The following is a 14,105-nucleotide window of genomic DNA, read 5'->3' as shown; positions in this document are numbered from 1 at the left end:
CCCACACACAAAGATATTACTTTTAGCAATGTTTACGCTCAAGCGGAATCGCTAAATAGCATGCTACTTATAATCTAGCCCATAATGAGCAGGGCTAGCCTTGTCCATGCCAGTAATAAATCGAAATTACGGTAAGTGCTGAGTGGAGTTTGGCTATTCAAAACGAAATGCAGCAAATAAGGTTTTAGTCTGTTTTGAAAAATGTTAATAAATAAAAAAACTTAAATACAAAAGTTAAAGTTCTCAGAACCCAAAACACTGATATGTACATGAGTAACTCAGAGTAAAAGTTTTTTGAGTTTTTTTAGCTCCCCACAGCAAAGCTGATGCATTTCAATTGTTGAAGGCAACAAAATCTACTAAGATGAGGTTGCATCTGCGTGCTGCTACCCACCTGGGGCTCTTGTTCACCTTTCTCCTAGGTACACGCATATGCCATGCACCCAAAGGCCAGCATGAAGCATAGTCATATATACTTGTCAATAGTGCCAGCTGGATCCTCGTTCTAATGTTGCCTAGTAGGTCATGGTGTACCGCTTTTCTTCTTCATTAGGAACCAGCAAAATTAGGCACTGCCAGGCTCCTCCTGCTCCACGTACCTAGCTCCTCCTGCTCCATGTACCTAGCAATCAGTACCTGCTGAACCTACTAGACATTGCTTTGTCCCAGCATAATATAGCCTTCCATGTCCATGTAATCTGTATTCTTGCATATGCCATATTAGAACTTAGCTAAATTTAACTGTGTGTTAACTATTAAATCATTAAAAACTAAAAATAACTCAAATGAAACATTTGGTATTGACACATTTATGATAACGTTCTTCAGTAAAATCTAAATTTCACTGGCTCACCTTGCTTCTTTGTGACAATGTTTGAATCCAATCCTAAATATTTAGATGAAGATGATGTTTGCAAACATTGTATAAAATTAAAATAAACAAGCATCACTGAAACGTAGAAAATTGAATACTACAACAGCTGGTGATACAGTATAGTAGCATAATCCTCTCAGAATCACTTAGCGTTTGTGCTAAACGGTGAAAAAAAAGGTTTTCACTCAAAATGTCGGCAAATTTATACAAGATTAAAGACAAACATTAGTTGTTAAATGAGGGAAAATTGGAAAGGATGTGTTGTCATGTTCCAGCCTTGTTTAAATGCATTTTGGAGTGGGAAATTTCCCAAGTGTAAACCTTCCTGATTCAAACAGAGCATTCAGAAACATTCAAACATACTTCAATTATCAAATTGGGCACAGTCTTTTTATATGCACACTTTGAGGTACCAGCTACTACTGAGTTCACAGTGTATACGTATGAGTTTGTGATTGGCTGATGGTTATCACATGGTACAGGGGCTATAAAATAGAAGAACATTTATAAATTTGGCGGAAAAATATCTGGTGGTCATTTCAAGTTAAGAATGTTATTGCATGTAATGGTCCTTTAAGAAATAGCATAGCATTAAAATAAAAAAAGAAGAGCAATATCACCTGAGCGTGTCTATGTAATAAAAAGGAAAATATTTTACCTCAAAATTTCCTAATAAAACATTCCTATCAAGATGCTGGTCCCAGAACTAGCAAAGGAGCATGCATCTGGCATTACCAGCACAGTTTTGTTATGTCCCTCCTCATTTGAAGTGTATTATGAAATCATGTGAGATTTTAGTGAAATCTCATAAAAACACAGTAAAGTGTGACATCACCACTAATGAACAATACTGCAATAAGGATAGCACTAAATAAATAGCAGGTTTGAATAAATGTCTTTACTAAAAAATATTTTTTTTTTAAAACATCTGAGTGTGCAAAACATACAAAAGTTATTTTAAAAAGATACCAGTATCAGTTATACATCTACAAACAAGCAAACATTAACAATCTAGAATAAGGTGTAAAGAGACAGCAGTATAAGTGATCGTAAGCACTTAGGCACACATATTGTTTGTTTTCCTTATAACCACAGACAGGATAATCATCAAAATGTATTGTTAGTTGTATAGAAACATTCTTACCGCTTATGGTATTACTCATTAGTAAATACCTGTTGCTGGCAAACAGTAGTATTTTCTGTGTAAATGTTGGGCGCGCCTGTAATAATATGACCTTTTTCAACAAATCAGGGATCACTTATACTGTCTCTTTACACCTTATTCTAGACTGTTAATGTTTGCTTGTTTTTAGATGTATAACGGATACCGGTATCTTTTAAATAGCGCTATCCTTATTGTAGTATTGTTTCAAAATCCGATTATAAATAGGAGTATTTGTAATATTGAGGCTAAGCTGTGTTTGCAAATCTTATGTTTTATTAGCACTAACTTTTTTCAACATGCAGCTGACAGTAGCTGAAGAATAACTTGTTCATGGAACACTTACTATTGTGAGCTGAAGAAAATTGGCTTAGAAATTAGCATGAGCCTACCTAGGTTTAGCTTTTCAACTAAGAATACCAAGGGAACACAGCAAATTTGATGATAAAAGTAAAATTGGAAAGTTGTTTAAAATTACATGCCTATCTGAATCATAAAAGTTTAATTTTGACTAGACTGTCCCTTTAAAAAGGGACATAAAGCCCAAAAATGTCCTTTCATGCTTCAAACAGAGCATACAATTTTAAACCACTTTCCAATTTACTTCGGTAATCTAATTTGCTTTGTTCTTTTGATATTCTTTGTTGAAAACCATACATAGGTAGGCTCAGGAGAATTGGCACTACTGGGAGCTAGATGCTGATTGGAGGCTGCACATATATGCCTACTGACATTGGCTGACTAGATATATTCAGCTAGCCCCCAGTAGTGCATTGCTGCTCCTTAAACAAAGAATACCAAGAGGATAAAGCAAATTTGATAAGTAAATTGGAAAGATATTTAAAATGGTCTGTTCTGTCTGAATCATAAAACAAATGTTGTGTTTGATGTCCCTTTAAGTTGCATTCTGTTCTCCTCTTAGCGTAGACATGAATGCCAGAGAAAGCCTGCTCAAGTTGTTCTAAAATATTTATAACATCAAGCAATATATGCCTTCCTGTAGAGACCACAACCCCTTTGTGAGGTTGTGAGAGAAAGTTATTGGCCCAGAACAAATTAAAGTAAAAAAAAAATAAAAAAATGATAATACCCTCTTCACCGTTTAGATACGGTTGGCTCTGCCTCCCCCCCCCCTCTACCCTAAATGTAATAGCGGCTCTTTGCCCGCTGCCTATCCCCCCCCCCCCTTTTTTATATACTTTAAATTTTTATTTCATCATAAGGTCCAGGAAGGACCTTCCTAGGGACTACCATATATGATTTACTTACATGTTCATGTGACCCTTAAGTGGTTAACTCCGTAGTCACCTCAATAAGCTAATATCATTATAAAATGTAGGATTCTGATGCTCATGTCACTTACTATGTTAAATACTATCTACAATATATTGTATTCATGTATTCTTTATGTTTTTATGGCTAAAATTGCAACACTTGTGATTGTTAACATCTGTTGTATTGTTTGAAAATCCTCAATAATAAAAAAAAAAAAAAAAAAAAAAAAAAAAAAATGATAATACATATTGCAATGATTTCTATTATATATTACCCACTGGTTACTGTTTTTCTTTATTATTACAACAATGTAACAGACTTTTACATCCCTTTAAATATGATGTAAATAAGTTAACACAAATTCAAATAAAGGCTGGATGAACAACAAATCTCTTCTGTATATGTAGTGAAAGCGTGGAAACGTACGAGATGCCAACGCTTTATCCAAATCGTTCAGCTGAACAGAACTTGACACATTTTGGAGTCAGAAAGAATATTGAAAAGTCAAGCACACACTTTATTAAAGCAAGCGAAGACTGCTCTATAAACATCTCTTAAACAATTCAATTAGATAGAAGTAAAATTGTACAAGTTGAGGCTTCCTGAATCCCATGAACAGGAAAGCTTTGCTTTAGAAAATAAAAGTAAAAACAGAAAGTTGTGGAATTAGCACGGTGAGCACTTGAAAACCCTTCTACAATAAAGAAAAGAATTGCCAAAATCAGGTAATAAAAGGCTCTTGCCTAATAGCTCTCACCCAATAGCGCTCACCCAATGTACATAGTTGCCAGCATTGGAAATAAAATTCTAGGGGGACTTTGCAGCAGAGGAATAAAGTATATAGAACAATGGATTCAGCACACATATAATAAAAACAAACACAAAATATTGTTGTAAGTCCACCACAAAATACCCAAAGCATATTAACACAATTTGGAAAATGCATTACATTTTTACTATTCAATCTCTGTACTCGTCAGGAGATTCAAACATGTCAAAATGCCCTGGGAGAATTTTGATAGTTGGCAAGAATGAGTTTGCCAAGATACCCTAGGGCAGGGCTTCACAAACCCAGAAGCCAGGGAGCCATTGGCTCCTAGAAATTTACCCCTGGCTCCTAACTTTTTGAGTTATTCTCAATATATGTACAGGTATACCCCGCTCATACAGCGGGTTAGGGACCGGAGACCCGCTGTAAAGTGAAAACCGCCTTAAAGTGAAACAAGGCAGTTATAGCTTTCTTTTCAGTGTTTAAAATCTTGAAAACATGTTTGAACTAACATATATTAGGGGTGCAATAGTGCTACGTTTAGTTTAACACTAGCACAGCAAGTATTCAATTAGTATTCAATAAATACTGTACCTGTAAAATAGTGACAATAACTGTAGTAAAATTTGCCAGGCTAGCACTGAGACAAAGATTGCACTGCAATGCTGTTAACAGAGTGAACTAAGCATAACAAAATATTGCCATTCACTTTTCTCGCAATCTCACGATGATTACAGCACTGTTTCAAAATCCTTGGAGGTTGAACTTCAGCTCCACAAAGCGCTGTATTAGCGAATCGCTGTAAAGTGAAGCGTTGTAAAGTGAGGTATACCTGTATTTACAAAACACCACAATCTGTTGCCTAAAAGTATGTCTAGCTCTTAAATTTTAAACAGATTTGACAACCCCTGTACTAAGGTTCAATATGGACTGTTGTTACTTTTAGGATGCTGAAAAGTGATAACATATAGGAGCAGAAAATGTTGAATAGCTGTATGGCAAAAGGAATACATTTCAAATTTAGGTTACTTATTTTGCCTATGCAAAAATGTATAGAATAATGTAGGAATGTTGTGTCCTATAATAGCATTTTAAATAAATAAGACATTAAGGAAGGTTTATGACAGAAACAGTCCAGAATTAAATATATATGTTGATTAAAGCAGTTAATGCTTCATGCTCGTATATCCATCTGTTTCACGGTTTCAGTTGGTTTCTATGCTAAGGTTTCTTGCCCTGCTACATATCATATAACAGAATTACGTTTAAGGCTGAGGCCTAGTGTAAAAAACCAAAGGTGTGAAGCCAGCTGAAAATAGTTGACAAGAGGAGAAGTATATGATGAATTATGCAATGACGTTTAGAAAACCAATTTTAAATTTACAAGAATATAAATTCATTCTCTACTGTGCCAATCTATTAAAGCTTATTATTAAAGTGACAAAGGTTGTCTATTGGAAAAAAAAAGTAATAATCTCTCTCTAATGTAATAAAATGTTATGGGAGAATTTTCTTATATATCTTCAAATCACAAGCTGAGGAAATAAGGTAGGAAAGCAGTGTGTGCTATGATTGTGTTGTTTACAAAATAAGAAAGAACACTGCTGGAGGGGAAATGTCAATAGGTCCAGACATCCAAATTAGATATGAGGTCAATAAATTGGACATTTATGCTACAATATAACATCCACTTGAAAACTGTCATATTTTTATTTAGAGTTTGAGAAATTCCAGGACCCATATTTTCTAAGGGCTGACCACTCATTTCTAACTTTTTATTTTACCTACATTTAAAAATGGACAAAAAAGGAACAATAATAAAATGCTTTACTACACTACATCAGTGTTTCTCAACCACGGTCCTCAAGTACCCCCAACAGACCAGGTTTTCATTATTGCAAAGGTGAAATAATCTGCTGATGGATGAGAGCAGGTTAGTAACCATGGTTACTGATTAGCTGGTTATTTCACCTGTGCACTGGTTCAGCTATAATGAAAACCTGGCCTGTTGGTGGTACTTGAGGACCTCAGTTGAGAAACACTGTACTACAGCACCAAACTCTGTGTTTAAACTCCTCAAAAGTTTTAAACACATAGTTCAAGACAGCTCAAAAGCAGCAATACACTGCAGAACCTGAGCTTAGCCTTGATTGGTGGATATGCAGATATACTGAATTACTGTCTCTTATTGGCTCTGCAGCCGTGTTCAGCTCTGGACCAGTAATGCATTGGTACTTCAAAGCTGACTTTTTTTATTGTTACCCTGTATGTGATGTAATTATTCACAATGCAACTAGTCTGACTTATTTCTTCTCTTTGACAAGTATGATTGCCATTTACACCTTCCTAACATCTAGCTATTTCCTACCTGTCATAGAAATGTATGTTCCCATCTCATACTCCTGCATTGTGTCATTGGGATATATTCTCAGCATTTAGAAAAAGTTAGCTAGTCTAAACAGAGAACTTTTATTTCTGATCCATTTAATGCAGTTCTGTTCTTTGCTTCATATTTCATTTTCCGCTGATGAAATCCAACATCTAATCTCAAATATTAGGATAGAAAAACATTATTTTCTCAATTTCTGAATAGCTCACACAAATACAGTGTGAACTAACGGTTAAAAGGGTCTAAAATGCAGCTATAACCTTTAAAGAGACAAGTTAGTGCAACAATTAAACTATCATTTGTAACAGTATTTTATTATTGCACAAAGGCTTGCAGGGGATCCATTTATTTAACTCCAGCAAATGGGTTAAAAGCATAAGCTTATGCACCAGGTATACTTCTCACCCGGTCCTGAGTATGACACAGATAGTGACTTACATTGTAATCCATAATGCACATATTTTGTGAATCAGACACAGCATACAATTTTTAAAAAGTTTCTAATTTACTTATATCACCAAATTAACTTTGTTCTAATGGTATTCTTTGTTAAAGATATATCTATATAGCTAGTGGCCACACTTCTGGAGCACTAGATGGCAGGTAAAAAATGCTGTATATCTTCTCTGTTACTACCTGAAAGATAAAATGTAAAAAAAATGGATTTCTTGTTACATAGTTACAAAACTGTAAACTAAAAAGCAGAGCCAAAACAACATTTTACTGAACTTTTATTTAGTAAGAAATGTGCTTAGAATTTCTAGACTAGTAAAATTATTTTACAAATGTACGGCCTGTTGGTTTAGTACAAGAAAGAGCAACAGACTAAGATATATGCAAATCCAGATCTTAGTGTGTTACACTTTCACATTCGTGTGCCTTCTTCCGCATTCGGATTATCGCGAATAATCTGAAATGTACTACCTAGTTATTATTGCACAATTGCTTGCATATACTATGTGTTTAACGTAGGGTTGCCCCCTCGGCCATGTTTTCCTGGACACCTATGAGTTACACATAATGCACTATGCTACACCATGAAAAGAGCTGTCCAGGGCAGTGTTAATTTTGACGGCAAATTTCAATTTAGTCTTAGTTTTAGTCTTTTGACTAAAATGCCATTTTAGTTTTAGTCGTATTTTAGTCATCTGAATTGTTTTAGTTTTAGTCTAGTTTTGGTCGACTGAATCTCCAGTAGATTTTAGTCGACTAAATCTCCAGTAGATTTTAATTGACTAAAATCTAAGGGGTTTAGTTAAAGTGTAATGCATTATTTAAGCATTTCTCTATAATTTGTAAACTCATTATATACTCCAGGAGTAAACATAACATCTGTTATTATTTATGGTATTAAGGTTTAAACATGCAATACAGACACCGATTTAGCCGTGGTGATATGTAACATCTTTATTAAACTTAAAATTAAATAAAAGCAAGTTTCATAAACAAACAGAAGTGCAACTTTAAAATATAAAAAACAAAACTGTAAACTGTATTGGCTGTATTGAACATATTACCCAATATAAAAACTTTAACAGTTCTTTGTTAATAATTAAAACAAGTATCAAGTAACTCAACACAACAAAAAGTTTCTGCTGCAAGCACAGCATAACTTAAACCCATATTCGTGGGTTATGCTTATTTATATAGGAAGAATCAATTAATTGTTCACAGATTAGAAATATTTTCGCCAACGATATTAGCACTGCTCTAGAACTTCCAAACTCATTATATACTCCTGGAGTAAAGGTTTATTAACCTGTTTTTATTTATGGTATTAAGGTTTGAACATGCAATACAGATTTAACAGATGTAACTGTTGTGGTATATAACATGTCTTTATCTTAAAATGTAATAAAATTAAGTTTCGTAAAATTTTACAAAAGAGCAGTAATTGGATATCAATTGATTATAACACTTTGCATAAAATGTTTTTGTCAGCAAATTTTGATTTAGTTTTAGTCATAGTCTTTTGACTAAAATGTCATTTTAGTTTTAGTTGCATTTTAGTCATCAGAATTTCTTTAGTTTTATAGTAATTTTAGTCTAGTTTTAGTCAACGAAATTAACACTGGTCCAGGGTCACTATTTGTGTGCTGTGCAGCATCACAATGCATGTTTCTCTCTGCCCACCTTGCAGCAGGTGGAACTCTTAAGTGTCCAGGAAAATATGGCAGAGGTGGCAACCCTAGTTTAACCCCTGCAAAACGGTGAAACATATAGTTAGTCAGCTCCAGAGCAGCATTGCACTACTGACACCTATATGAACACATCTAGTGAGACAATTACAACATGTGTAGTCAAAGATCACCAATTAGCTGCCCTTTATGCTTTGTGGCTCCTGAGCTTACTTAAGTATGATTTTCAACAAAAGAGAACAAAGTAAATTTGATAATAGTTTTAGAAATTCATTAAAAGGTCTCCTAATATTGCATGCCTTACCTGAACCATGAAAGATTCATTTTGACTTTGATGTCCCTTATATCAAAGCCAATCTATGACTAAGTAAACCTAATATTTATAAAAATTTCCTGTAAATATTGCAAAATTAAAGAGACAGTAAAAAGTTAAAACATTCATGATTTGGATTACACAATTTTAAACAATTTACTTCTATAAATCTAATTTGCTTGGTATCCTTGGTTGAAGAGCATATCTAGGTAAGCTCAGGAGCAGCAACATATTACTGGGAACTAGCTGCTGATTGTTGGCTGCACACATATGCCTTGTCATTGGCTTACCCAATGTGCTCAGCTAGTTGCCAGAAGTGCATTGCAGCTCTTTCAACAAATTATATTGGAAATGTGTTTATTGTACAGTCTATCTGAATCATGAGGGTGAAAAAAATGTAGGTTCCACGTCCCTTTAAAGAAAATAGGTACACACGTATTGTTTCAGAAACCCTGGATAAAGTCCCAGGACACACATGGGTGCCGCCATTTGCTCCCCCATCCTCCCCAGTTGCACATAACATTTTGCTTGCTGAGGCTTGATCCTTTCTAGGCCTTGTAGCTGTTTAATACAAATCACATTTTTATTGTGTTGTGTGTGTGTGTGTGTGTGTTTCTATTACAGACATATATATTTGTTGCTTAGGGATTTAGAAAACAGTTTCTGGCTCCAACATTTTGAACCAATTTATTAAGCCCTGGAGTATTGTATAAGTAGCTTTTGCAGTAGTATTAAAGCGCACACTTTTTTGTGCATGTTACAAATGTTTTTAAAAAAAAAAAAACTCAAGCTTTTCAGGTGTAGCAGAGCTACCCTAATATGTATCATATGCTTTATCTACATAACAGACTTAAAAGAAAAAGATTTTAAACTAAAAGAGCATACTTATTGATTTATTTTAGATTTCTTTATGCACATAAGATGTATATAGATTATATAGAGAGATAGAGACAATATCACACACACACACACACACACACTGTGGTAGCAGAATAATAAGTATCTCTTACACAGAAGGAGACATAGTTTAAGACTCCCAGTCCCATAGCATTTAGCTTTTTCTTATCCCAGCTTAAAATGTAAATAAAATCCTGTTATTTAACTAGTATTTATGCAACTGGCAGGCATCTGTGTAAGATATAATACATGATATGCTGGTACCTTTATAATTTAAAATCTTAAGAAAAATGTGAATACAAAAAAAATATTAAAATCAACAAAATGTATCATTTTACTACAATATGTGACGGTATATTATAGGGTAAAATTGTCATTTGAGCATGTAATTTTTTCATTGACCCAGTAAAAAGTAAAAGAGTTAAACACACAGTTAAAGTACTGAATGGAAGCATAGCTGGTTATTGGCGGGGGATGGCAACTGTCAATACTGATTGGGTCAATAGGCCATTTTATAAGGCTCAAAGAAGTTACATGTAGGAGGTTTCAGTAAATGCTTACCCTATGATTAAATTTTTAAGGGATATAATACGCAAACGTTTGTAGCATGTAGATGAAATAGAACAAACTTAAAATCTAAAAACAATTTTAGGAAAAAAATGATATTGAAAATGAAGCAACATGTTTGTGCCCCTCATTCCTAGCGACAGATAGCTCACTGGCTAAAATGATGAAACCCACATTTCTATTGGTGCGAAGTGTCATAACCCCAGAAGCATAAAAACAAAAAAGAAGTTGTAATCTGGACAAAAAGATTTAGTTCTTCTCAAACAAACAAATTATAATACTTTTCTAGAATAATCTCTATTTGATACTACAAAGAAAAAATATGGCTATAATGTCCCTTTAACAAGGCCCGGTTGTAGAGAATAGAGAGTACAATGCAGGCAATCTCTAGCATTCTAATAAATACTATTAGCAGATGTATCACAGGTAAGTGGATACAGCAATACTTATTACAAGGGAAGAATGAAGCAACAAGCTACCGTTGTGTATAGCATTAAGTCACACACACACACAAACAGAAAAAGATTAAAACCCTGCTTACTGCATTACCTATATACACTTACTTCATTTGTGTTATTTTATCTGCAGCACTGCAGTGCATCAAACAGAACCAATGTGCAGAAAATGCAAAAAGCATTGCAGCTAGAATATGAGCAATTATTAAAGACAGAGTGATAAATATCCTGACTAATGTAATCAAACTTTGAAGAATTGTCTATTATTTTGAATATCAAAGATATGATAAAACGGAAGAATCACGCAGCATTAGGTTTTCATTACCTCCTGCCACAAACAGGCTCCATAGTACTCTCAAGGTTAAGACAAAGAGGAGCAAGAAATAAAAAATAAAATAAAAAAAAACACAACAACCATACAGTTCATTTTGCACCTGGATTTTCAGTGAATAAAAATGTACTACTGATGTGAGAAAAAGCATACAAGGTCTGAAACTTGCCAGAAATAATGCTGCAGAGTACCCAGGCTTTTCAAATATTTTGCCACAATCACCTGCATTAAAAGATGATATACATAGACCAGCATGAACCTTTAAAATATCTCATACTTCTGTCCAGATTTTCTTCTTAATTATCAGGAAGAAAAAAAATGTTGATTTTGCTCCCATTATTATCTTACTAAAAAGGTAAACGTGTGAACTCTGCAAGTTTTGGCTGATCAATAACAAAGTTCATATTTGTAGGGTGCAGTAAACAATGATATGTCCTTTATCTTATTCCTGAATCAGTGCCTGATAATTACAGTTTGGGGCCTGTGTATACAACCAATTTTATTCCATCTGCATTATTTCAATCAGTATCTGTCTAATTCATGAGCAATGGGTGGCAAATAACTGATTACACCCAACAGAAAAGCCACTTCTGTTGAGATTAGATCCAGTATGTACCTGATCCCAGTATCTCCCTTCTACTTAGCCTCTGCAGATATTCATCAGGTCTGCTCCCCTCCCTCACGTAATCCTCTCTGCCCATGACTGAGCAGATCCCAGACCCCTTCAGTGCTGACACATGCCTGCAATTAATAACCCAGAGGTCCCCTTCAGGGATGACTTGTTTCTCAAGCAAGAGAATACTGAACGAATGTCCAATGTTTCAAAAATGCGGAAGACAACATGTGTATAAATTCACATAACATAAAATAACATCACGTCATGTCGAGTTTACACTAGAATGGTTTGACTTGCAAAAAGCTAGACGATATATCAAGCACATATATATTAATAGCAGCTGACAGGTAAACAATGACGGTGCACACTACAAGTACAATGCACTGCAATATAAATCATATGCATATAACTCATTTTAACTCAATGTCCCATAGTCTTACCGTAAAGGGGATGTCATTGACACTCCCCACCGAGTAGCAGTTATCTCCCGGGTTGACAGCCCCGGTAAGCACCTGGTGCAAATGCATGATGATAATTACTTCAGGGATAGCTTTCAATGGCTGGCAGGGGCACCGTATCCTGTCTGCTCTCTCTCCATGTAACCCAGCACGGTCCGCCTCTATCGGTATCCCTTTTCTTTTAATTATCCGGCGATGCCATCATTGTCAAAGAGGAGGTAAAACTCATCATCAGGTATGCGGCCGACAGCCTCCCCTCATCATCCGGAGCAAGTGACAGCCTCTCGGTGTGTGTGTGTGCCAGTGAATTCCCAAGCAGCCTCAACGTACCCGGATGCTCTTCCCGAACTGGCCTTGATGCACGTAATAGGTGGGAAGGGGGATTCCAGCTTGTGGGCAGGAATTGAGGCGGACACCAACGTAGTGCGCGTGACCCGCTATTATCTTTCCCTGCGCTGTTCTTAGGGAGCATCTTCTAAGGGCGCGCGCGCTCGGTTACAGTTAGTATCTCGTTTTCTACATGTTGTAGATCTCACCTAACCGATTCCCTTTATAACAGTTTCAGGCACAAGTATTGTTTTCCTGTATTTAATTATGCATATGTACAAAATATTGGTTACATGTTTTAAGTTACATTATTAAAGAGAAAAACTGGCTTAACTATATTTCCATAAAATTATTCTTTATTACATAGCAAAATGATAAAAAAAATTATGGAAAATATAGTTTGGCACCAAATAGTCCCCCCCCCCCTAAAAAAAAAAACCTCAGACATTTTTTGCTTGTATGAGCCCAATAGATAACAAACAATGGGTTGATTCCACTTTTTCTAACCCTGTTGCTCCTGATCCTTGTTTTTTAATTTTTGAGTGATCACAACCCAAGCATTAACATCATTTCCGTCTTGGGAAATGTTCAGATCATATCTGGAAAATAGCGTGAAAATCACAATACCCCTGACAATAGGTTTCACACTTTATTTTGGCAGAAAAATTGACACATTACATTCAACAAGGAAAGGGTGTTGATAAAGTGCAAAATGGGCCATTTCAAAATGTTTGCCAGTATTCCAAGATGATTTGAAATACAGGTGTATCTCGGAGAAATTGCTGGTTCGGTTCCAGACCACTGCAATAAAGCAAATATAACAATAAATTGAGTCACACTAATTTTTTTTGTTTCCCAGTGCATATAAAAGTTATATTTACTATATATTGTAGTCTTTTAAGTGTGCAATAGCATTATTTCTAAAAAAAAAATTACATACCTTAATTAAAAAAAAACTTTGTTGCTAAAAAAATGCTAACCATCATGTGAGCCTTCAATGAGTAATAATCATTTTGCTGGTGGTGTGTATATATGTGTATCCATGTGTATTTATGTGTTTATATGTGTATATCTGTTAGAAAAATGGCACAGTTAGACTTGCTTAACACAGTGTTGCACAAACCTTCAATTTGTAAAAAGAACAATGTCTGTGAAGCGCAATAAAGCGAAGCGCAATAAAACGAGGAATGCCTGTTATTCTATTATCTTGTACAGATGCCATTTTAGATGTAGTGACAAAACATGTATATCTGAATGAATGCCCTCATTTAAAGAAAACAACAATTACTAATGAAACACATTTCAGTGTGCATTTGTTTCTTTAGCATTAGCATTAAAAGGGTTGAATACTTACCTGTATAGCACGCTGGAGAGCCACGCTAATCTCAATATTTCTTCACAGAGCTCTGGGCTGCGCTAATAAGAGACTTAGCACAGCGGATTCCAGTTTCCACGCTAAAAGAGAAGGTCCTTTAGCGCAGGCTTTAAGATCGGTTGCGCTAAGCCTCCTATTAGCGGGGCTCTGTAAAGAAGA

At 35.1% G+C, this 14,105-nt stretch overlaps 1 protein-coding gene across 2 annotated transcripts in view; it reads right to left on the bottom strand.

The window, feature by feature from the left end:
- The window catches only part of DMXL2 (Dmx like 2), a 641,271-nt gene extending 628,680 nt beyond the window's left edge, over window positions 1–12,591 (bottom strand). Inside the window, exon 1 of one of the 2 annotated variants that reach the window (XM_053717470.1) lies at window positions 12,227–12,591. In XM_053717470.1, coding sequence (XP_053573445.1) covers window positions 12,227–12,313 — 87 coding nt within the window. In that variant the 5' untranslated portion in view covers window positions 12,314–12,591. The remainder of the gene's footprint in view (window positions 1–12,226) is intronic. The other variant, XM_053717469.1, reaches the window with a different exon arrangement.
- Between the last annotated feature and the right edge of the window lie 1,514 nt (window positions 12,592–14,105).

This window comes from Bombina bombina, chromosome 6 (genome assembly GCF_027579735.1).
Source record: "Bombina bombina isolate aBomBom1 chromosome 6, aBomBom1.pri, whole genome shotgun sequence".
NCBI lineage: Eukaryota > Metazoa > Chordata > Amphibia > Anura > Bombinatoridae > Bombina > Bombina bombina.
The sequence above is the reverse complement of the archived record's forward strand: the minus strand, read 5'-3'. Positions and strand labels throughout refer to the sequence as shown.